The 24,682-nt window shown below is 43.4% G+C and overlaps 1 protein-coding gene across 1 annotated transcript; it reads right to left on the bottom strand.

Moving 5' to 3' along the window:
* Positions 1–3,787: 3,787 nt before the first annotated feature.
* On the bottom strand, positions 3,788–23,911 carry LOC103371551 (DENN domain-containing protein 5B-like). Its single transcript, XM_008300914.1, has 21 exons — positions 23,605–23,911; positions 18,437–18,546; positions 16,993–17,713; positions 15,417–15,604; positions 13,627–14,160; positions 13,307–13,538; positions 11,410–11,560; positions 10,984–11,077; positions 10,771–10,890; positions 10,537–10,689; positions 10,271–10,349; positions 10,109–10,184; positions 9,777–9,905; positions 9,557–9,678; positions 8,468–8,613; positions 8,257–8,375; positions 7,721–7,905; positions 7,452–7,534; positions 6,845–6,971; positions 6,461–6,635; positions 3,788–5,219 (listed from the first exon to the last, which is right to left on the bottom strand). Exons 1-21 carry the CDS (start codon positions 23,705–23,707, stop codon positions 5,036–5,038), a joined length of 3,831 nt encoding a protein of 1,276 aa, XP_008299136.1. The 5' UTR covers positions 23,708–23,911; the 3' UTR covers positions 3,788–5,035.
* Between the last annotated feature and the right edge of the window lie 771 nt (positions 23,912–24,682).

Here is a 24,682-nt window from a genome sequence, read left to right as displayed (position 1 = left end):
CGCAAAAAAAAAAAAAAAAAAAAAAGCTGGAATATTAAAGTTAAACTGTAAAAATCCCAAAGAAAGCTGCGGGACTCTCGTTAATAACGCTCCAGCTTGCTAGAATAGAAGAAGACACGGAGAAATGCACTTGTTTTTATCGAGAGAAAAGTGCAAGTCGCCAAATTCACCGCCCACTTCCAGCGAGGAAGCATGGCATGCCACACGACCTGCTTCATGCGCACCCATTTTATGATGACCGTCCTCTGCACGACGATGCCCGACTTTCCCCCTCCTCCTCCTCCTCCTCCTCCTCTTCCTCCTCCACAACTTCACAAAAACCGAGCTTAACGTATTTCCAAAGCAAAAAAATAATAATAATATCCGGAGCGCAGCAGCGACGACAAGCCGACGGTGTAATTTGATCTTTACTCTTTGTTATTCCAGAGCCGTGTCACTGCAACATCCAACTACATGTGCGCGAAGTTCAAAGCGACCAAAAAGTGCACACTTTCTACAACCGAACCGCTTTTTAAGTTCTTAATTTTTTAGCCGGTTTGAGCCTCGTGAGGCGTTCACGGGTAGTTTTGTGTGTGCGCGGCGGCTGTTTTTGTTGACAGCAGCAGCAGCCCGCGTGTTGAGACGCATCCCTGCTCGGGGTGGGCGTGAGACATCCAACTTGGCTTATTTAGCAAAATGTGGAGCACACTGCGGGCTGCACACGCCGCTGCAGCCGCGTTGTTGCACACCTAAGCTGTGTTTTACGCGCAACACTTGAGTTCAATCGGCGGCTGCTTTTCCTCCCCCTCCAGCCAGAAACAAGCCACCGAGCCACCAACAACAACAACAGCCGTCCAGCCGCTCCTCGCGTCTGCATGCGAAGCGCCTCCTGACACCATTTAAACGCACCTCAGCCTTCCTCCCCCCACTTTCCGCGGCTACTTGAACTGTTTTAAAAAAGAAGGCGAGCCGCACATGGAGCAGCCCGTCCTGCAGCAGGGCCTAAAACACAGCGATTGTTCTGAGACAACTCGGAGCTTGTTTTGAATTACACATCCGACAGAGCAGCCAAACACTCTCCAAACCGCCTCGGACGCGCGGCGCCGCCAACACGCACTTCCTTACCTTGGTTGCAAGTTGCGTGAAGCTGATATAAAGTGATAAGTCCCCGCAGCGCGTCGTTACGATGTGACTATTATGAAAATCAACCCGCATCAGTAACCCGCTTCTCTTGTTGATGTCTGCGCCTGTGGACGGGACTGGATAGTTGTGGAGCCAGTGCGCATGCGTCGTATCCACACCTCCATTTCAGAGTAGAGCAGAAGGCGTTTTTCTTTTTCTTCAATCAAACTATTTACATAAACGACGTCTGACGTGGCCGTGCGTCTGCATGCTACTGGCCTTATAAGGATGGGAACATTGCGCGGGAACAGGGGGCTCGGCCCCGGTTGCTATGGCACATTGGAGAATGTAAGCAAGGGGGCGGGGCCTGTCGTTTTACTACAGAGCGCCAGATGGCCTGTCTGGAGGCCTACGGTTTTTAGGAGGCTCGGCGTCTAGCACGGACACGGGCTTTGTTGATTTGAATTGCGTGACAACAGAGCAGATTAGTGGTAAATAAAAGGTGGGTTCAACTTGGTCTCCATCCAGTGGTCAGTTTAGGCCGAACAGGCGCTTGTAGCAGCAGCAGCAGCAGCAGCAGCAGCAGCAGCAGCACGCCATCATCCCAGAGGGGGCTGAGCCCAGCCCAGCAGTCTGTGGATGTTAACCTCTTAATTGCACCATTTTCAAGTTATTTCAGAGTGAAATGAATATAAAGTGGGAGACGCTGTGTTCTCTGCAGAGGAGGATCGCCCCACTTGTCTTCTGCTCTCGGCCCATGTTCCATGTGGATGTCTCAGTAAGTGCAGAAGAGTTATTATTGAATTAGAATTAGTCTTATTTATGATGTAAAGGTGGGCCTTGGAAACATCAGTTTTTATAAATGATGTGCCAAAAGATGCAGGTGCTAGAGGAAAAACTTCACCCTAAAAGCCCCAAAATAAATAACTAATAATAATCAGAGAGAAAATATGTCTTAATGTTTGAGTTGGGTGTGTTTGTACAATTTATATAATTTGCTATAGTTTTATCAGAATATTTAAACGACTGAGGTAAAATTAGAAAGGTTCTAACTTGAATATTAACATTTATTAGATAAATTGGTACCAGCAATCTTGGCTTGGCGCCTGTTGATTTGAATAAAATAAAATAAAATCAGCCTTTATTAAACCTGCAGTGGGGAAATTTGCTATATACAGTAAATAACAGTGACTTGAAAAAAAAGCAAAACAAAAAAAACACCAAAACCTCAGTCCATGTTTGGCCTAATAGATCAGGACATAACTCTTCCTCCACCGTCTCTCACCTGCACCTTGTTGCCTTCATCCTCTTTTCTTTTTGAAAAAGCCTTTTATATCCACAGCTTTCAAACCTTCCCTTTGTGAATTGCTTAACTGGCTACCACCAGATATCAACAGTGACACGCTCTGTAACCAGCGTGCTCTCTTCTGCACGCTCACACAAAATGTGCCAAGTGGAATGAAGTCAATCTGCCGCTTGAAGGACAAACAGAGGAAAAAAAAACATGCTTGCGTTTTTGATCGGTGATATCAGATTATTTTGGAGGGCTCTGAGGCCTGATTGGAATGACAGATGAATAAACCCAGTGTTTGTTGGCCAGGACTAACAATCCTACTGCATCATTCTATCATCACATCTATCATTTAGTATTTACAGGGGAGCATAGACTGCGAGTAGCTGTGTTGTATATTTCACATGCAAAATCTGAAGGAAACTAAAAGGGCGACAGCCTGAGTTACTGCCTGGTTATCATGGAGCCTTAAATTACAGACTGGTGATCAAAGTGTCACTGTAATCCGTCCTCCCTACGCCTTATAAAGAACCGTAATCTGTGTCGAGACACCTCAGTTTGTCTTTGAAAACATGCTCCGTGAATCTTAATAGAAATTACAAGCTACACATGAGCATTGGAGGGAGTTTTCACATCCTTTACTTGAGTATTAATACTGTAAAAATACACTTTACTGCAGTAACAGTGTTCAGTGCAGAAAATGCCCTCATTACAGTATTAGGTTATTATCATTCTTAAAAGCAGGATTTTATTGCTGCAGTTGGTTGAGATGGAGCTCAATTTGAATTATTTTGTGTCTTAATGCTACTGATGAGTATTTTCTTTATGAATTAATCTGCTGATTTTTTTTTCTTTCATTGGTGGTTTGGTTTGTAAACATTTTGAAAATAGTGAGAAATGCTTTTCCATGTGCTCGAAGCAAATATCAAAATAGCTGACTGATTTATCGACGAATTATTTCAGTTGTGTAAAAAGTAAGGTAGCTTAATTTATAACTGCAAATTATTCATAAGCTCTTCATATTTTTTTATATACAGGAATTTTAATTTGTAAAATAACTAGTAGCTTAAGGTGTAATAAATGTAGTGAAGTAAAAAGTAGAATATTTCTCACCGATATGTAGAGAAGCAGTACATAGAAATGACTTATGTAAAATAAAAGTATTGCCGATTTGTGCTTCAGTACAGTATTTGAGCAAATGTACTCAGTTACATTCCTCCTCTTTACAAAACCTTCAGTATTATTTAGTTGAATTACATGATTTGCACCATCCTCATAATGATCCAACAGTTCTTTTTCAGAGAGCGCAGAACAAAAACACTGCTTCGGTTGGTCAAGTTTGCATTCATCAAATGCTTCTAAATGGCACAAAGAAACAACAGCAGGACAAGTGACTTATTTCAATATTAACTTTATTCTTCAACAGCACACGTCATAAATAACAGTTCATTATTGCTTTCTCTAATCTGTATTTAAACGGTAATAGAGGCTTGGTCATCGTGGGTTACATAGTGCTTGCAGGATAGTGCAGGAGGCAGCATTTTCATAATTCTTCAGCTGTTAAATCAAACGTGACATCAACATAATACCTAGCGTTTTTTTTACCGACCTGTGCTCTATTCACTGTCTGATTTTTTTTTAGAAACAAAACAGCATGACTCGTATCCACATGAGAAAACGTGGAGTCTATCGGTCGCACACGGACACAAACAAGATGCCTTTATACAGAAAAAAAAGTATGCCACAAATTCATTACACTGTAAGAACCGATGGGGAAACGATTCAAACGGGATGGATCGAGTCTATCAAAGATCTGACGAAGCAAAAATATTTACAATGAGAGAGAGGAGGGGGATAAAAGCCTTCTGACAAAATGACAAACACTATTTGAACTGACACAACTAGGACACCAGTTCGGATCCAGTGTTTCACCAACTGAGGAGTTTTTTTTGTTTTTTTTTTTCATGAGCACAACTCGCATGTGACCCCAAACTGAAATAAACAATGAGAAACAGGCCAGACATCACACAGTAGAACAAGAGCATAATAATAGAACAGTTTTAACATTATAGAGAGGGAGCATTATTTTTCTTGAGTATATTTACTAAGATATTCAATAAATGAAGTCAAGAAAAATGACAATAATCATAAGAATAATAATAATAAGGCCTGAGTCCTGACATCTCAGATCACAACACCAGAAGACGGAGAACAAACAAACAAACAGATTCTGGCCATGCATGTGCTTAGTTTAAAATTCAAGTGCAAGCAATACAGCAGTAGGAGGAGCAGTTATAGTTGCCCCCCCCAGGGTCAGGTACAGTAAATGACGTGAGCGGGGAAAATATCTACGGTGGATGTGAGTGTTATCGATGACTCTCTTTCTCTTCGAGGAAACAGAATTTCACAGTGTAAACAAGCAGAGGACTATTTCCTGAAGCAAATACAGTGTATAAGACATTTACATCAGTGAACAAGGCAATATGTTTGGTGCTTGAGTTGCCAGTGACTTCATCCGGTCCGCTGGCTGGTTTTAATGATAAAGTCAAGTGTCTCAAAGTACCTCCGTTTTTTTCCCCCCGTCCGGATGGAAAGATGAACAACCCAGCAGCGTGGGTTACAGACCAGAGCCCGGTCTCAGGGTCAGAGGTCGACCCCTTTAACCAGCGCCGTCTCCAGGGTGACGCTGAACTCGTTTAGCGTGTGCAGGATGCGAGACAGGGAGTGGACGGCGGCGCGGTCCCTCAGCAGAGCGCCGTCCTCGTACGTCCGGGCGGTCAGGGGACACTCGGCCAGCAGGGGGAGCCACTGGGAGAGAAGCCGGTCCCTGCAGAGAGACGCACCAGCAGTAATGGTGTCATAAATATATGATGAAGTTTGGTATTGAATTGAAAGCAAACAAGCACCGTGTAGTTTTTCACTTTCGGCCTCACAGAGCGGAAATGCTTTTGGGTTTCATTAACCTTGATGATGTCGAGTTCATTCAATGTCAGGGCAAACCACAAACAGGAGAGCTGGTGTTTTAATTAGGCACGACAGAGCCCAAGTAAATTTCTCAATTGTTCCGGCTTTGTTGGCGAGAAAAATGATGAAAAACAGAAAAGACAGACTGGCAAGGTCAGCGTCTTCTATCAAAACATTACTGAAAACCTTCTTTTATCAAAAGGCTGTTCCTCTTAAGTGGTTTGTTTGTATTTATTTTATTTTGTTCTTCTATATTCCATGTTGGTTTGCCCATCTTTATATCCTTTGCATGATGCTTATTGTATTTTTCTTCTATATATTTGGTGCTTCGTCTGCTTGGTGCTTCAAACTTCATTATTGAAAGCTGCTAAACAAATGCAGTTACAGACCACCCGCTGTTTTATCACGATAGCGCTGCACATAAATACACGGTCCACATGGGGTATTTAATTTTTTAAAAATTGGTTTTTAAATTGTTTTAAACAGCTTTACTGTTGCCTCTATTGACTCTTGACTGTATTTTTTGCACGGATTGACCATTTTTGTACTGATGGTGTCAAAATATCCCAACAAAAATTGTAAAAGTGGTTTTTAATCACTTTATAAATTACTTTGCGACAAACAACATGTAGCCACCATTGTTTATACGTTTCTTTTTCTACCAACAGTTGGTGCAAGTCAAGTTTTTATGACTTAATCAGAAATATGGATGATATTTTTGTGTATGTGTGGCTGATTTCTTATGCAAAATAGTTCAGTGTGAGAAAAATATAATAACTTTAGTAAGAGGAATATTTTCAAATTATATCTCTATTTCTACATTGAATATAGATTATATATCTGTATTTTTAATTCCTAACATTAGTGTCAGTCCAATTATTTCTGGAGTTAAATGTCTTTCATATTCAATAACTTTCTTATCTGTGGCTGCTCTTTTGCACCATCAGCAATATGAGGAGGGGGATTTATTTTTTTGTAAATGTCCTCTTCAAGCCTAGTTCAAACTTGTTTTCTCTTGTGTTTTGGGAGAGTTTTCCCAAGTCTGACTTTGGGTTACTCTCTGGATCTCTTTAAACTGTCATTTTAAAAGTTATGTGCGGTCACCTGATTCCCAGGCAGACGAACAGCTGGAATTTGCCCTCCTTTCCGATGTTTCGGGGCGAGGCGTTGATGGCGTTGACGTAGTGGCACAGTGAGTCGCAGGGCGGACCTCTGGTCAGCGTTGATCCGTGCAGGTCGCCCATCTGATCGGCCGTCTCCATGGAAACGACAGCCTTCTCTGTGGGAGAGAGTCGGCGACACTTAGTAGTTTATAACTTATTAATACTGCGACGAGACAAGAGAAAACAGCGGAGATGGATGGTGTAACACTGGTTGATAGCAAAACATATCAATCACGCTTTGTGGCCTGTAACTGGAGAAGCTAAATTCACACCGACTGCCACTAGATGGAGTCGGGAAAACAGAGGTCACTTTATCAGGACTTACCCACAAAGTCCCAAACAAACACATTCCTCTGGAAGAGACGGTTGGACTTGAAGCCATGGAGGAGGAACTTCTCCAGCGAAAGCACCAGCCCTCCTTCACCGCACAACAACACCGTCAGGTTTCCCCTCTGAAACGACACAAACAGAGTTAACGGAGGCTCGTCTTACAATCAGTAAATCCCTTCGTGTGTGGGGCAGAAGGAGCTGCCGTTTCTCCAAATCCTCCACAGCAGTGATCAGTTTGTTTCAGTTTTAAAAGCCTCTTTTATTTATTTATTAAAGAAATAAACAGAACAGAGCATATGCTTGCACTTTAAAGGCTGTGCACTTGTAAATATTATTAAAATGAATTGAAAACCCACTAAAAAACTAAAAAAAAGAGTCTCTCCAGAGCTTTTAAGTTGTTGTGGAGATGAGATGCACAAGAGAAAGAAATGAGGCTCGTGCTGGAGCGGTCGGGGTAATGAACCATGTTGGAGATAAAAAATAACACACGCAGGAGGCTGACAGTCGCTGCAAAGATACTCTTCTGCGCATTAAACACTTTGTCAGCCGACAAGATAAATGAACGCAGGAGCCGAATCATGCTCGCTATTACAGCCACACACCTCTTGTTCAGGTTTGTGGAAATGCTTCACAAGGTTATTCGCCGCCTCCCTCATGTCCTCCTGCACTTCCACTGACAGCATTCCTGAAAAGATGAATGAAGAAGAGTCACGGATAGAAACATGAGGACGGCTGACGATGAACACGAGGGGGACAGAACAGGGGGCTCAACAGAAAGGTGATACAGGAGCAGAATCTGTTATTGTAATGAGCTGCCCAAACAAGTAGGTCAGCTATTGTACTGAAGAATGTGCTCTTTGTCAGTACGTACTGCTCCGGCTGCCAAGCGATCCCAGCACCGTCCGAACACTCTGAGAAGGAGAGGCCAGCTCCGGAGGCGTCCCTGTCCACCTTCCAGCATCCTCCTCCGCACCAGGTGACACCAGCTGACCAATGAGGACTCTTTCCAAGCTGCCGTCGCCCACGCCTTTCCCCAGCCATCGGCCGCACGGAAACCTGAAAAGACAGAAGGAGCGTACGTGTCCAAGATTTAAAAAACAAATGATGACTAATCATTCAAAAGGCAGCCTGTTTACTAAAACAAAACTGTAGATTTGGCTTTTGAGTGATTTGTTATCTACCATAAACGTACAGGAAGCTGACACATGCTCTAGACAATGCAGTCACTTATTATCTGCTTCATGTTATGACCATTTCATCAGAGTGTTTAGGAAGTTTAGACATCCAGTATTTGATTGTCAGGCTCACTTAGCTGCCACCGTATCTTTAACACATTCTCCTACATGCCTCTGCTGTGCTGTGAGGTTACATTTACCGACGAGAGAACGGTCAGAAGATGGATCTTACTTGTAGGTGTGTCCGGTGATCTCGTTGTACACCATCACACAGTCAATCAGACACTTGGCCAGCAGGCCCGAGTTCTCCTGTCCGAGCTGCAGAGTGCTCAGCCTGCCCAGGTTCTTGCACTGACATGGAAAAAAAGCACAAGTAAGAGTAACTCTACGTGCGTCTGCCTCAGGTTTGATGTTCATGTATCCGCAGAAGAGTGAATACAAACCTGGAAAAAGATTTCTTGTGTATTCTTTGGGATCTGTCTAACTCCTGAATCACCCAGTTCTCCTGACACACACACCCAGGGATTAACTGTTGCCATCGCGATGCTCAGCTTCTTCATGGGTATTATGACGACACGATATGGAATACCTGAGGGCACACAGGAGACAACGGGTTTATTATGCATTCAAGCTCTTTTCTTCCCTCTTGAACCCTTTGGATCGCAAGCAGTTTCTGACTGGGTTTTTTTTTTTAAACTGTGAGCTCAGTTTTTATTGAAATATAAAGTCCTTCACCTCTGTGGGAACAGCACAACCATGACTAGAAGTAGAGAGAAGTCAGAAATGTCTTTTGTGCAGAATAAGAAAAGTATAATGCCATAGATCATTTAAAAAAAGAAGAAATACAATTGAATTCATTTATGTAACAAAAAATGAAAAAGTCTGGTCTGTAACACGTACAGCATCTTTCAAAGAGCCCACAGGTGTTGCTGGAAAAATGTTGGGAATCTACATACTATAGAGATTCAAAATCTTTGTTTTATTTCTGTAATTGTCTCCTTTGGGCTTCCTGTAAACACGACCTGCAGTTCTACGTGTTTCAACCAAAAGGTTTTTTTTTAATTTTTAGTTTATTTTTTTATTTTTTTTTTTAAACAGAATCTTGTTAGAGATGAATTAAGATTTAAAGTTTCCTACAGGAACAGCACATCACAGATCAGCAGCTCAAGGAGCATCGTGAAGTTAAAATCTAATGATTATTTTTGCTTTAACAGTTTCTGGCTCTGATAAATGGTGTAATTTTGGTGATTTTATGTCTTTCAAACCCGCCAGTAGGTTTTGGCCTTCAGACTGTTACATTTTCTTACTCCTGTCACAACACTCTGAGTACATTTTCACAGCATTGGAGCAACTTTATCTGAGGTCAGAGTCTGAACCCAAACGACACTGAATGTAATCCCTGTTAATAATGCCAGCTGGGTGGGGACGGGCGTCGTAAAAACAGAACCCAAAGCAAACTTTCAGTGTCCTTGGAAAGCTACAAAACTGCCAGTAAATTCCGCCATTTTGCCGTTAAAGTTTACAGGACTTACAGATGGAGGTGAAGACGCGTGTAAAACAGAGGTAGTCCACAGTGTTGAGAGAGAGCAGGTGGAACAAAAACTGCTCCCTTTCTTCCTCACAGAGCAGGAATGCAAGAGGTTTATACAGCTGCCTGTCAGGGGAGCACGACAACAAAGAGTCCGTCAGACACACTAATAATAAAATGGATCGTGTTGATTGTCAGCAGCATAGTGATCAGTGCATTCTGACCTGAGCAGCTCCTGGTTTGTAAGCAGCTCTTTGAGGTGTTGTGAGAGCATCTTCTTCTCCAGAGCCAGATGGATCCAGGCTCGGGCTTGACCCACCTCAGACAGACCCTCACTCATGGTCTGGATAAACCTGGAAGAACGGCAGACAGGTTGGCGTAAGCAGAAGGAGATGCTCAGCTTTTTCATTACAACAGTCCTTTACATGCTTATATCCTCTAAGATCATCTTCAAGAATCAAAGCCTGCGAGCAAGATATGCAGCCCTCACTCCATAAACACACGATACGAAACTCCATCACTCTTTCCGACATCAAAGTAGGTTTACTCTCATCACCTCATGTCCTGCACTAACGATCCTCTCAGGGGTGAAGTGCCATCTTCGGGCGTTCTCTGATCCGAACCGTTAGATCCTAAAGAGGGAGAGAGTTCAACACGATCAGTCGACTCTTAACTCGGCGATTTACACGAGAAAAACAAAGCAGTTTTTTTCTCTGACCTGGAGACTCAGCTGGTGCCTCAGTCTTCCCCTGGGCGGCCTGGTAGTGAAGCAGATGGGACCAAAGAGCAGACTTCCCCTGTTTAGAATAAACACATTTATCAATATCCAGCATTTTTCATACAGTCATCTCACGTGCGCGATCTAAACTGTTTACACGAGAACACACAGCCCCAGACGGTTTTGTAGGTCATCTCTTTGCATGGAGACATGGAGTGTTTGCAGGCCATCTGAGCTGATTAGTCATGTTAAATCACATGTCTGACCTGTTTCATCTGCAGACCGTGGCCCCAGGTTCTCTCCAGCAGATCACACAGACCGTGGATGAGTGTGTTTTCCTGCAGGCCCGTGATGTTGGCCTCTCCCTGACCCAGTTCCACGCTCTCCTTCCCCATCCTTTCCATCAACATCCGCTTGGTCTAAAAAGCCAGAGAAAATCTCGTGTCATCGCCAATGAACGCAGATTTCACAGCAACCCGTGAGCGAAGCGAGCTCCCCACCTTCAGACGACACTCGCTCAGCAGCCCGTCCACAAACTCCCGGTGAGTGTGAGTGACGGCTTGAGGCGACGGGTCAAGCAGCTTGGACTGGCGGAGGGTCTTCCTCGTATATGCGTGTTTCTGGTGAATAAAAACAAAAGCAAATGAAACCGACAGAAGCCTTCCTGAAGGCTGCGTGTTTGTCAGTGTGCGTTTAGGAGGACGTGGAGGTACCTGTCTCAGCTCGTTGTCCACTCCTGAGTGATCGGTGACCGTCGATCTCTTGGGTTCGGACCTGCGTGATGATGTCGTCACGCGACTGGACCATCTGTTCACCCAGATGACAGCAGAACAAGGACTCACAATTTGAAATGTGTGCAACTGTATTCAAATCCCATACTTGTGTATTTTTGTAGGTAATAAAATCTAGGAATATATTCTCATGCAGCATCATCTGCTTCCAAATATGCTCATTTCCACTGATTTTAAACCTGGTGCGGCAACATTACTTACATAAACAACAGAATCACAACATCACCAATTTGTTTGCAATTTTCCTCTTGAAGTTTGCAGATACTGTATAATGGTGTGATCACAAAAGGACCTCAAGTAGAAGTAACTGTAGTTGGGAGTTGACGAACAGCGGAAAACAAATCTCACTTGTTGGTGTTTTGTGCCTGTGCCAGTACATCAGCCTGCAGTTTGGGGAAATAGCCGGGATGGTGCCGACCCTGACCGATCCTCATGTCCAGCAGGTGGGGGTGTATGGCCGTGTGGTCGGTCTTCAGCAGCCTGCGCTCAACGGCATGAGCTGTGGAGACAAACGAAGAGAGGCTGGTTTGAGCACATGTATCTACGACTTGCATGCGAGTTAATGTCACTTCTTTAAGTCAGCAGCTGCTTTCACGTTTGTTTAGCTGCGAGGAGAATCACATGAACTGAAGACATAATGTGGCTGATGGTGTGACAGAAGCAGCGACTATGAGCCAGAGTCTAAATGTGAACTTAGCCGCCGACACGCTGAGATGCGAGCGGTGCAGTTTGCTGCAGCGAGGCTGGCACGACTTCAGAGCAGAAGGTTTAAAGCAGTTTTCACAGGACACAAAGCGCTGTCCTCTGCTTATATAATCCTCATCCCCCCACCATATCCTTTAGTTCACCCCTCTCTAACGCTACCCACTTTCCCCTCATATCAGATTCTATCCCATCTCTTTGGTTTTTCAATTATTAATGAAGTCTTAATTATTATTGTTCTATTATTTTTAATTATTAATCCAGTTGTTTGGTTTTAATTTCTATTCAAGAAATGCTTCCATCCTTTACAATTTCCATAGTTACATATCTTGGAGTCTTTTCCAGCATGTTTTTCCTCAGCGATGATTACAAAAGATGAAGAAAATGGTGGTGGCAGAAAAGGCCAAGCAACATAATCAACATATGAACGCGAGCAGACGGGCAGATGGTGGCTGATTCACAGATTCTCTCTGCAAAGTCTGGCGCTCGGTTCAGTCGCATCATTCAGCTCGGGTTTCATTTTATTTTCCGGCTACAAATTATTCAAGTGCTAAACAGGAACGGGTGAAAGAGTCTCAACAGAACAACAGCATCGCTCTTGTCAGAAGGAGTCCTTCACACCAGCTTCTTTAAACGACCGCATGTGAGAATTATAATGACTACAAGATCCATTCAGTCATCAGCGCCGGCCTCCAGAAGAGCCAAGGTTACAGGAACTGATCAGTTATCGGCACATAAACTCCACTGTCAGATTTACATGAACAATCTATGGAAATGAAGCCAGTTTATATTAACCCTTTAAACCCCCAAGTAGTTTCTGGATGTTTTTTTGGCTCCTGTCACTTTTTTTCTCAGCATGAACGTCTCTGTGCAGATTTCAGAACTGTCTAATGTGCAGGATGACAAAGTTCTAATGCCATAAACCATTCAGATGACTTACAACAATTGAAAACACCTGAAATTAACAAGTACAACAAGTATTACCAACATTGGAAAAAATGGTGGTTCTACACGCAATGCATATTTTACTATTAACATTTTCAATTTCTTTCCCTACTTGTCTCCAATCCTTTCTGTGTAAGCACAGCCTGCAGTTCAGTCCAGTTCAGCCAAACCATTGCTGATTTTTTGTCACAGGAATGTTTATCACAGCTCAGTCACAAATGGCTTCTCGGTTGTGCCGAGGAGCCAAGAATTTTTTGTACATTACAGAATCTGGTTACAGCAAATGGCCCATTTTTGGCAAATTTGTCAATGAGACATGAAGAATAAAGTGACTCATTTTGATAAAGCATAACCTAATTTTAAGGTAAATTTGGTTTTATGATGGAACAGGACGTCACATATGAGTAGTTCAGGGACCATCATAAAGTTTAAATAATGTAGTTTAAGCAAATTTTTAAAAGACGTGCATTTTGGGATTTGAGGGTCAAACATTAACATCTGAGGTAGATTAGTGTGTTTGTATTTCGTGTAGCAGCAGTACAGAATTTATTGTGTGTCTTATCTTGCAGCAACATAACAACGGGCACCGTCACAGTACCTGATTCAAACAATGTGGTGCATTTCCTGTACGGGCAGCTGCGGGAGTCTTCTTCGCCTGTATCATACAGACGTTCTCGCTCCAGACGGTTGTCAAACAGCTGCTGCAGCGGCTCCCTGTCTGCCCAGCGAGCGATAACTTTCCCATCCACAAAAGAAGAAAACATGGACGTCTCCAGGAACCGGGACAAGAAGTGCAAGTGGGTTGCTGGCTGTACTGAGAGGAAGGAACCCTGGAACAATAAACGTATATTAATCATGTAACTTATGTGGGACTCTTGGACTTGAATAGATCACTGTTAGCTCAGTCTGCTGAAGTACCTTATCGAAGCTGAACGTCCCCTCTCGGTTGCTCAGCCAAGAGTCCAAATCGAGAGCGCTGTGGATGACAAACTCGTCGTATCTGCCAAACATGGCGGCAAAACGTACAGCAAACACCTCCCTCAGCTGAATATTTAGCTTCGCAGCCTTCAGCTCTTCCTCCTCCTCCTCAAACACGTGTCCCAGCGTCTTCCCTCCATCTGACATCTTCCCTCCTCCACACCTCCTCGCCAGAGCCTGCAGCCTCTCGAGCACGGCCAGCTCCTCGCCTCCGAGGTTCCCGTTCCTTCTGTCCTCCATCAGATCCTCTAGAACCAGGCTGCTCAGGCGAGGGGAGGAAGAGGAGGAGGAGGAGGTGGTGGTGGTAGTGGTGGTGGTGGTGGGTTTAGTGATCACTCCCCCCTGCGGTGGCAGCCCGAAATGCAACAGCACCTCACTCAGCTCCTGGATTAGCTCGGTCTGATCTGGAAACAACGGAAGGTCCTCGGGGGCTTCCACACAGTGGTTGTCGATGTCCACGAAACACAGGTTGGCCTTCGAAGGAGCACAAACGAGAGAGTTAAACTTTTCAATCGGCTCCTCTGTCAGATAAGCATAACAGGTTTAACCGGTCACAATGCACTGACTCCGATATCTCATGTAGGCAAAGTGGCTGAGATTTAGCGTCCAATTAAGCGCAGAGATGGAGATTCACATTTCTTTAATAGATTCTTGGCATTCCACCGCGATAAACGCTCGCAGGACATTAGCATGCAAAGGATTATCTAATGATTACTGTTATCACTGCAACATTGTGGAAAACCTGCGATATGAGGCTTTAGAAACCTGTGCAAAGTGTACTCAGAAAGCTGCTGAGCAATGAAGTACTGGACTCTGAGAGAAAGATAGGCGCTGATTTTAAAAAAACTGCCTCTGTAAGCAGCAGCGAAGCGCAGCAGTCAGCAGCCGCACGACCTTCAGCGGTGACCTCAGGCAGTCGGTTTACAGCCTCCGGGGAAGTTGGAAGATGTTCTGTGGAGCGGACAGTTGCAGGCGACTCATCCTCCAAACTGATATCTTCACGTCTTAACTTGTCTTTTTTCATCATTTTTTAAAATCCAGATACGAAAACGAGGAGCCAGAGTAGTAGATGCAATAATACCTCGAGAGTTTACGCTTCAGATTCAGAGATGACACAAAAATATTTCACTGCTATTAACTTATGCTCCAATTCCTGATTCTTCTGCGCTTCAGCAGACAGAAAGCCGTACATGCTGCCGGCTTTATTTCATGTCTATATTAAGGAGAATGGATTCCAAACAATCATACAAGCACAATTAAAATATTTCCCACTTCTTTCAAATTGCACAGCTCAAGGAATAAGTGGCGATCTCTAATTCTCATTAATTATTCAGCCAGCTTCATTATTCTGGATCTGTCAAGCTCTGCGTTTTTTTCCTCTTTCATCCCCCCCCGAGCTGTCTTACTGCTGCCTCTTTTCTGGGGCAGAGCGACTTCAAAGAGGCTTCAGTGAGATAATCATGCAGCATAAAGTCATCTCGGATGCGGGATTGGATTTGAAAGGGGGGGACAGCTCTGAGGAAATGCATCGTCCCAATTCGACTGGCCAGAGCCAGAGGGTGAATTGCATGCAGCGCAGAGTGGATTCTCGTGAGTGTTTCAGTCTAAAAAAAACATTTTAGACTCTTCAGTATGATTGTTTATGAGAAATATTTGCACCCAGCATGTCTGACTGGCGTGCAGGAATCTACACAAGCATTTGCAGATCAGCTCCTTGTTGAGTGCCGTACCTCGTGTGGCAGGTGGAGGGAGGATCGCTGGGCTCCGTCTCGGCGCTGGATGCCCATCAGGAACGGCACGGGAGCGTCCAGAAGGTGATGTAGCGGCGTAGAAACGATGGGCAGGTAGATGTGCTGCCACTGGAATGGGAACAGCAGGGTGGTGATGCCCTCTGCCACCGTCATCAAACGCTGGTAGTCTGAAGAGAGAAAGCAGCGTGCAGTAATCACCTCCAAGAACCGAAGTGAGACGTCATTTCCAAGGAATCAGAGCAGAACCTTAAAGATGATTTAATTAATATTCCTGTTTACATGCTAGAGAGCGCAGCACAGCTAATGACGGAGGAGTTTCCCTCTGCAATTTAAGGACTTGCTCCAGTGAAAATCAAGGATTTTATTTTAACATTTGCAAATAGTGTTTTTAAGATCCTAGAAGACACACGATGAGCAAAGTAAACAGTCGATGTCATGGCTGAGAATTTCCATTTCTCCCATCCATCTTCATTTCTACAGTCAAATCCACTCGACTTCAGTTTGATTGATTTTATCTCAAGCAAACAACAAAAAAACAAGTTTTCTGAGTTATCTGTTTTTGCACATGAACTCTTCATACACAGCTGAATTATTCTATAATCTAATACTATAACTTGTCATCATAAAGCACTGAGTAGTTTTATAGTGTTTGAGCAGACTTGTAGGTGAGCTGGTGTGCCCGAGCTGCAGCGAGAGGTGGACGACGGCTAAAGCGAGAGCCGTGGACATCAGAGATCTGCACATTCTAGAGGAAGCAACAGTGAAGAACTACATTTAAACCATTTTAAGAAAGGAGGAGATTATTCTTATGGAAAAGAAAAGGCATTAGAATCAGTTTTAGGTTTTTACATAAAAAGAATTTGATTCTCTGATTTGCTGCATTACAGTAAACACTGACAAGCAGAGATTTTTTTAAGGAAGAAGAAAGAGATTTAACAAGATTTTTAGGGGTTTAATCAATGATCTGTTGAGCTGTTTACATGTGCGGCTATTTTAATGTAAGCTGTGAGAAATAAATTGTCAGTTTGCTATTTGATGTTGTCACCACTCTTTTTAATTTTATGTCACGTCTTGGGCAACTGTCTGTTATCATTAATTCAACACAAAAATATATTTTTTGTGTTGTGTCGTTCGTGTGCAGCTGTTTTGATATTGGTGCAATTCCTAGCCTCAGAGTGGACGGTGCTACTCAATATGCTATTCAAATACAGCATGTGTGTTTTCAAGAGTTACAACAAATAATTCAATGAAGAAACATCCTTGTAATAAGTTCACTCTGAATATGATTAGAATCGTGTTGGAGTAATGCCTCATCAACTGACCTTTTTCACAGCAGGCTTTGTGATTTGTCATAATAGAAAAAGCATTGGCGTTATTCACAACATAAACAATGGCTCTGGTCCATCCGTGTGTCCCAGTAAGTCATTGATGATGTGAAAGTGAGGCAGCATGCACACTGTCAGGACCCTGAAACTAAAGCAGCTAAATGGAATTCAGCCATCAGTTATTCTATCATGTGTTTCTCTGAGCACTAGTTCCTGAATTCTGTGCTTACCTTGGGAGTAGAGCAGGACTTGTGTCTCCAGAAGCGCACAGGTAAGCAGTTTAACCATATTGTCCACACCCAGCAGGGAGAACGCCTCTCCAAGAAGATACTCCCCCAGCGGAAGCTCACCCGGCCCGGGCCTCTGGCACACGATGGGCCCCTGCACCCCGTGGAACCTCAGCGACCTTCCGGGCGGAGGCAAGGGCACCTCGTACAGGATGTTATGGATGTAGCTCTCCAGAGGGAGGGGTGGGGCCGTCTGCGACGTCACCGCCTGGTGCAGCTGAGCCAGAAACTGTCGTGAAGCCTGCAGGAAAGGGAGCGGCGTGACCAGGCAGAGCGCTTTGGACACATACAGGGTGTCACGTGCCGGATCGAAGGAGCCCGCGCAGCCGAGGCAGCCGGAAACCCCGGCCAGAGACTCGGCGTCTGACTCATCCAAGCTGCTCGCAAGCGAGTCCATACTGGAGGTGGAAGGCGAGGAGGCGGAGGAGGAGGAGGATGAGGAGGAGGGAGAGGAGGCCGACGAAGACGAGTGGTGCTCCACGTGGTGCATCTGATAGAGCGTCTGCATGGCAGTGATAATCTGAGGACTGGTCACCTCCTCGTAGAAGGTGTGAACAAAGCCGTAGGAGCGCGTACCGTCGTCGAAAGCGATCGTGAATGAGTGAAACTGGGGGTCGAGTCCGTCCGCTTGGGTGCGGAAGGACAGGCCTCTTGGCATGCAGAGCTGAAGGGAAGGAAAGGGAGAAGAGGTTTTAGAATAAAGTGGCAAATCAATAACTGATGGAGTTTCTAAACTGTTCTGCATTTGCACTAAACTGAAACCTTTGTGGGACATAAACGCAAAACATCTATTATAGAAAATCCTGTAATTCACTTAGAGATAGAAAGAACTTACACCTGACAAAAATGAAGCTTGTGCCCAGCAAAAGAGTTTAAAGAAACATTGCTGACAGGTATTTGGGGAAAAATGGATAACACACATAAATTGAAATGCTGAAGAAGCAACGTGACTGTCAGATTTTGAAAAAGCCTTAAAAAAGAACCCCAAAAAGTTCTTTAGAAAAGGTGTAATTTCACGAGCAGTTGCCAAATAATCTAATAATAAAATACAGTAGTGTCTCCTGGGATGCTGTTAACAACACATTTTAATAGGTAAGAAAACCAAAAAAAGGCGAGACATTAACATTAATTCAATTCCATCTGCCTGTTAAAAAATTCTCTGGGGCTCTTATCATGCTGACCTGCTTTTTCAGCAGAGAACAATAAACACGCTGTGCATAGTTTGGCAAAAAAACAGACTATAAAAAGAGAGCCAGAGAACAAGCAAATACATGGTTTGTACTTTTAATGTTCACTTTCACTGGTTGGAGAAGCAACAAAAAACATTTTCCTACAAAACAGCCACTTGAAGCCTGAAGCAGAGCATCAAAGCGATCCAACGTCTCACCATGTTGACAGCATCTTTGTTGAAGGGGTTCCTGTCTGTGTTTTCAGGGTAGTGCACCAGAACCTTTGACTTGAAGGAACGTCGGATGGGGCTCTGCTCGAAGCCCTCACCTGAAAAGACGGACAGACAAAGTTATGTTGACGCGGAGCGATATTTGACCTTGATTAGTGCTGAATCGGAATTCATAATGAGGCAGGAAGGACGGAAGTGAGGACGTCACAACACGACAGCCGCTTTGATTTATGAAACCGTTCGGACAGGACAACCTTGTCTGACGCAGAAAAAAAGTTCATCTGCTGTCGACAGCAGCAACCGTTCAGCTGCAAAGAGGGAAAAACCCTTCCAGGAGCTTATGTAACTCAACTCATTACCATAAAGATAGAGTGGAAACGCAGTACAGCACCCCTCATCCCTGACACGCTGCAGCAGGAACGTCTTTATAGGGAGGATGAGAATATGCTGCTTTTTTGAAAGGACTGAATTTTGCAGTGAAACTCTGCTGTTGTATCCCTGATAAAGTCCTGCAGTCACAATGCACACAAGCGTCGCTCTGCACCTTGTGTCAGCGTCCAGCTCCGGTTACATACAAAGTGTTGCCTGTGCGAGTGGAAGAAGAGGAGCTGAGAAATAAACAGCGTGCATGATTCAGAGTGTGTAATCGACTGACAGTAGTGAATGAGGTACTTTCATTATTTATCCACTTTCTGAGGGGGATGCCCTCGAACAGAGCTCCCCTCTCTGTTTCACTAATCCACCATGAGGCATTCACTGACATCACCGCGTCACAGGAACAAAAATCGGCTGCGAATGGCCCAACAGTCGTCCGTCAGCTGCCAGCTCTCATTCAGCATTCAGGAACATCCACCTCACCTGCCTACGAGATGACGCACAGAGACCCCGACACAGGAAATTACGCCGGCAGCCAGAGCGAGAAACGGAGCACCGCTTCCAGTTAAACTGAGTCAGACTGGTAGGTGGGAGACAGAGGCTGAGGGATCACACAACCAGAGGGGGAGTCAATGTTCTTTACTAAGGATACAAATTGGGAGCTGGCGCTGGGAGGCGGAACGGAGAAGGACGCCGAGTTGCCATGGCGCCCACTTCCGCTGTCGAAGATAGATAACCATCAAGACGAGGCTTTTGTGCTTGTCATCGGTTACGTCAGCCTCGGTTTCGTCAGCTGACCTGATTAAATCCGCTCTCCTCCTGACACGAGCCCACAACAGCGAGTTTGCACGTGTGAACGCCGGGTCTGTCTGCCGCTGTGATGCAGAAGCAGGAGGGAGGTTTGTTTTAGTGTCTGGATAAAAGCTTAAGTGCTGGTTTCAGTTCAGGCTGCAATTAGCATGTTTCCTCCCTTTACAACACACACACACACTTGGCAGCGAGTGTGAAACATGGGCTGAATGCTTCACATCATCACGAGGGCTGCAGTAATTATCATTTCCATCTTAATTAGTCACTCAGTCAGTACGGTGTCAGGAAATAATGACACATGTCACGAGGTAATGTGCTGAAGTTCCCACAAACTAAAATATAGTCATTCATCTGTCATATAAAAGAAGGAAAATGAGCTCAACCTTACAAACAAGATGGAACTAATCAATTGGTTAACCACGAACTGGATTTAATGGTGACTCTGTGGCAATAAAACTAGAAATGTTTTAATGGTGTGTTTACAGTTAAAACAGAATATTTTTATTACCTATAGTTAATTTAATTACATTTTCTATAATTTAATGGGTAAAAAACAGAACATTTTCCTGTTATTTAAAGGTAAATCTATAAACACAGACACTAGAATGTGGTGAAAGATGTGCTGAATGCTGCACATCATCAGTAGGGCTCCGGATAATTATTATTTTCATATTAACAACTAGTTTGGTCCCCAAAAAAGTCAGAAAATAGTGACACATGCTGCTAGAGGATGTCTCAAAGTTGCTTTTCTTTTTTAAAAACCAAAACAGTTCTATCAAACAAGAGAAAGAAAATCAGTGAATCCTCACAAAGAGATGGAGCTAACTCATGTTGCTCATGGTGCTTTTTTAAAAAATAAACTACTACCTGATTATCAAAGCAGCTGCCAAATACTTTCTATTGACGGATTGATTAAATTAGTGCTAATGGTGACTCAACAGTATCCAAACAACAAATTTTCTATGTGTTAATGGGGTATTCATAGCAAAAACTGAAAATTTTCATCATCTATAGTAAATTTAAGTACACTTTCTATAATTTAATGGGATGCCAATGGTAAAAAAAACAACAAAATGTTAGAAAATAGTGACACACATCATTGGTTATTTCTTCAAGTTGCTCATCTAAAAAACAAAATAGATTCAGTTTTCTGTCATATAAGAGACAGAAAATCCACAAATCCTTACAAAGGAGATGGAACTAACTAGTGTTTGATTTGTAGAAAAATACTATTAGTTGATTTATCAAAGCAGCAGCTGATCATTTTCTAGACTAACTGGTTAACCGTTAAATTGGTTTTACTGGTGACTATTGGAGATTTTCTATATTTTAATGGGGCGTTTGTATTAAAAACAGAACCTTTTCTGTGTTTTAATGGGATATCTATAATAAATTTAAGTACATTTTCTATAATTTAATGGAATAATGGTAAATAACGGTAAAGTTATTTCATGGTGAATGGATAAAACTCAGACACTAGAACTACAACGTGGTAAAATATGTGCTGAATGCTTCATATCATTGGTAGGGCTCCAGATAATTATTATTTCTACATTATTTAGTCATTTGATCAATTAAAAGTCAGAAAATACTAACACGCGTCACTAAATGTTGTCTTCAAGTTGCTGTTTTTTGTCGTAAAACAAAAATATTTTTAGTTTTCAACCACATAAGAGAAAGAAGATCAGCTGATTCTCACAACTAAGACCAATCCAATGACTTTCATTATTCAATTATCAAAGCAGCTGATAACAATTTTCTGTCTATCGACTGATTAATCAGCTAAATGTTTCAGGACTAATCCTCAGTACATAAAAGTCCTGAACGCTGGTCACTTTGACATCAGTCTTGTCGGTGTTTTTTGGTGTTCCATATTCATCTGAGAGATTTATGGCCCTCAGTGGTCCTCAGTCCCTAAAACAGCCACACTCCATCAGCGACGACTGAACACCCATAAAGGTGGACATCTGTCATATTCACCATCTGAAATCAGCCTCACTGTCCCATCCATCACATCATTACACGAGTAGATAAAAAGCGCAGAGAGATTAAAATGACAGCAAATGTCCGCTGGCACTGACTGATGAGGAGTTATTCCTTCACGGCCCAAACACTTTAAATCACTCCATTACTGAAGCGCAGGTTTGTCCGTCCGCTTGAAGGTGAATCAGAAGAAAAGACTTTATTTTATTTCTTTATCTCAGCCTGGAGACGCGGTGCCAAGCTCGGGATGAAAGTGACTAAAAATATATCAAACTCAGGTTGGGTTTTCTGCGTGGAAGCGGGCCGCCTACTAACAAGACAAGTGGAGGATGTGGCCAGCTCAAGGTTATAAAGCAGCTCTGTGGGGTCAGGGAGTTCTCAGCCTCCACTGATGTCAGCCCCCTGTGACTGTCATCGGGCCCGAAGCCTCGGCCGTCCAGCATTCCAACAGGCAACGTCATGTGAAATTTGATTAGGCTGCAGAAAACACAGTGGCGTCTATTGAGAAGCCAACAAGAGCAGATTGTCTCTCGGTGGGCATCCGCTAATTACACGCTGTACTGAAAACACATATAGGGCGGGCAGTGAAGGAAACTGCATTCTGCTTGATGACAACCTATGGATTATGTGAGGAGTGAGAAATCCCTCGAACAGAGAGCAGAGCCCTCCTGCTGCAGTGGGTCTGAGATGACCTGCTGTTACATAAGCAGATTGGTGGAGCTCAGATACACCAGCCGCTGGTGTTGTCACCCGCTGCAGGGAGGCGGCGATCAAAGTCTAACCAACTGGTTAGTTAGGGGTCTGGAAAAACCAGCAGCAGAGCCACAGACCGGGCCTCAATGTGCAGTTTTTCCTGGAGCCACGTGAGCTGCTACAAAGAAGACGTGGAGAATGCAGGGTGTGACGATCTGGAAGTGATGTTGGAGGTTTTCAACACACCTGTTCTGTTTCCAAAAAAAAAAACAACTGCAGCACAGATACACTGAATGCTGGCTGACGTCACTCAGGGCTCCTGGGTGAATCTGTCCTCAGCTCGGTGTCAGCTCAAGAAAGCAACAACGCCACCTGATATCCTCAAACTAAGAGCGCCACGTCCACCACACACACACAAAAAACACAATAAAAACATTGTAAACACCTGACAAAAGGCAGCAGCATCACCACTGCTGTCATTATCGTGGCAACCCCTCACATCCACCCACACTTTCACCTTCCTCGTAGTAGGAAGAAGCAATCTTTTCTGGGTGACATCTCTGTTCGAGTGGCATCACGTGGATTAATCGCTGCTTTGTGACCCCACACAACAGTGTAATCTGGGAGCTGGTACATACATAGGACGCGTTAACCCTGATGTTCCAGCTGTGTTCCAGCTGCAACGAGCAGAGCAGGAGGCTGTTTTTTTTTCTACTCGATCACTTTCTCTGCTGTGATCCAGGTGCAGCGGTGGATGACTTGCAGAAAGAAATATTCTCACATTCTCACTGTCTTGAAAATAAAACACAATGAGGAGGAATGTAGTGTGATGTGTGTGTGTGGGTTGTTTTTTTGTCTCCCAAGCAGAGGTCACACAAAAGGACAAGACTGTGATGGAAAATCAGTCTTTTTTTGGTTTAAATTTAATCAAAATGCTTCAAATTCATGATGATGATTCTGTTGAAGTGTGTGTTTTTAGTTGTGTGTCACTCTAACACACAGAAATACATGTTTCATCACCACTAGGTGCTCAGAGATGTGTGAAGATGGTGCTAAAATCATTATTAGATGACTACTTGTAGGTTTTTTTGGTTAAAAAAAGGCCATTGTGTTGATGGATAATGTTGTCAACAGCGCTGTCAGAGAGCAGAAAAACACATTTAAACGGCTCCGACACAAACAGGCCTGAGTGAGCTGCGAAATGTGGATAAAGGAAAGAAAAATAATAATAAAAAAAAAAAAAATGTCACCCATCGGTTGTGGTTCTGTGTCGTGTGGGTTTGTTTGTTTTCTACCTGCTCCATCGTCCGGCTCCAGGCCCGTCTCCGTGTCCACTCCACACACAACAAAATAGTGGGCGAAGCGGCAAGACGCCGATCCGGCTGCGGTTCCGTTCATCCTCGACGCGGTTTTGTGCTGTGACAGATCGGGTTTTAGTTCTGCTCGATGCTGTCGGTGCTCATCGCTGGTTTTTTTAATCCCGAACCGCTGCGCCTCCTCCTCGGGTGTCCTGATCCGAGCCGCTGGCTTCGACCGCCCGCTTCGCACTCGCTGATCCGCGGACTGACTCTGATGGAGTCACGGTGATCCGACGGTGGTCATTTGTTCGGAGGGGGAGGAGGCAGAGGGAGGCAGAGGGAGGGAGAGAGGGAGGGAGACAAAGACCTGAACGCATCATCGTCACTAAATCAGCGTCATTTTACGAGCTTGTTGTCGAGATTCATCAGCAGCAGCACCCACGTTCACAATATCACTGTTTGAATTTATTAAAAAATATCAGACAGAATAGAGATCTAATAGACCATTAAATATATTAAACAATGATCATATTCACTCAAGATCATTTGTAGAGCACATTGACTCAATATTTACTGATATTTTTTCTAAAAATCTTCAAAATACATCTTAGAAATATATAAATAATACTTACAGCTGAATACCAGCACAAAAACAGAGAGGGGGTAAAAAGGAAAAAGGCAGCCAGGGCACTTCCTGGTGATTTCTACCATTTTAATGGCGACCATAACTTAAAAACAACATTTTCTGTCATTTAAAAGTATATCAGCAAGAAGTTTAAAAAAAAAAAAAAAAAAAAAAAGCAAATCATCCTGTCATTAAATGGCAAATCTGTAATTTTTAAAAAAGGACTTTTCTATTATTTTAAGGTATGATAGTCACAAATAAGACATTCTGTTGTTTATTTTTTACTCTAGATTAACAAAAAACAGGAAATGTGCTGTTATATAATGTATCTGTACTGAAATCAGAGCAATTTCTGATTTTTTTAAAGGTGTATCTATAGTAAATGTACCCACATTTATCTGAATAAAAATAAATCTTAATTTTCAATTTTATTTTTTTTATTTATATGAG

The sequence above is a fragment of the Stegastes partitus genome, unplaced genomic scaffold, assembly GCF_000690725.1.
Source record: "Stegastes partitus isolate 25-593 unplaced genomic scaffold, Stegastes_partitus-1.0.2 Scaffold1605, whole genome shotgun sequence".
Taxonomy (NCBI): Eukaryota; Metazoa; Chordata; class Actinopteri; family Pomacentridae; genus Stegastes; species Stegastes partitus.
Note: the sequence above shows the minus strand (reverse complement) of the source record. Positions and strands in the feature narration are given on the sequence as shown.

Coding starts and splice junctions, on each gene's coding strand:
- LOC103371551 (XM_008300914.1), bottom strand. CDS start 23,707: ATGAACGGAACCGCAGCCGGATCGGCGTCTTGCCGCTTCGCCCACTAT. Junction 10,350..10,536: donor ACGGTCTGCAGATGAAACAG/GTCAGACATGTG, acceptor TATTCTAAACAG/GGGAAGTCTGCTCTTTGGTC. Junction 7,535..7,720: donor ATCGCTTGGCAGCCGGAGCA/GTACGTACTGAC, acceptor TCATCTTTTCAG/GAATGCTGTCAGTGGAAGTG.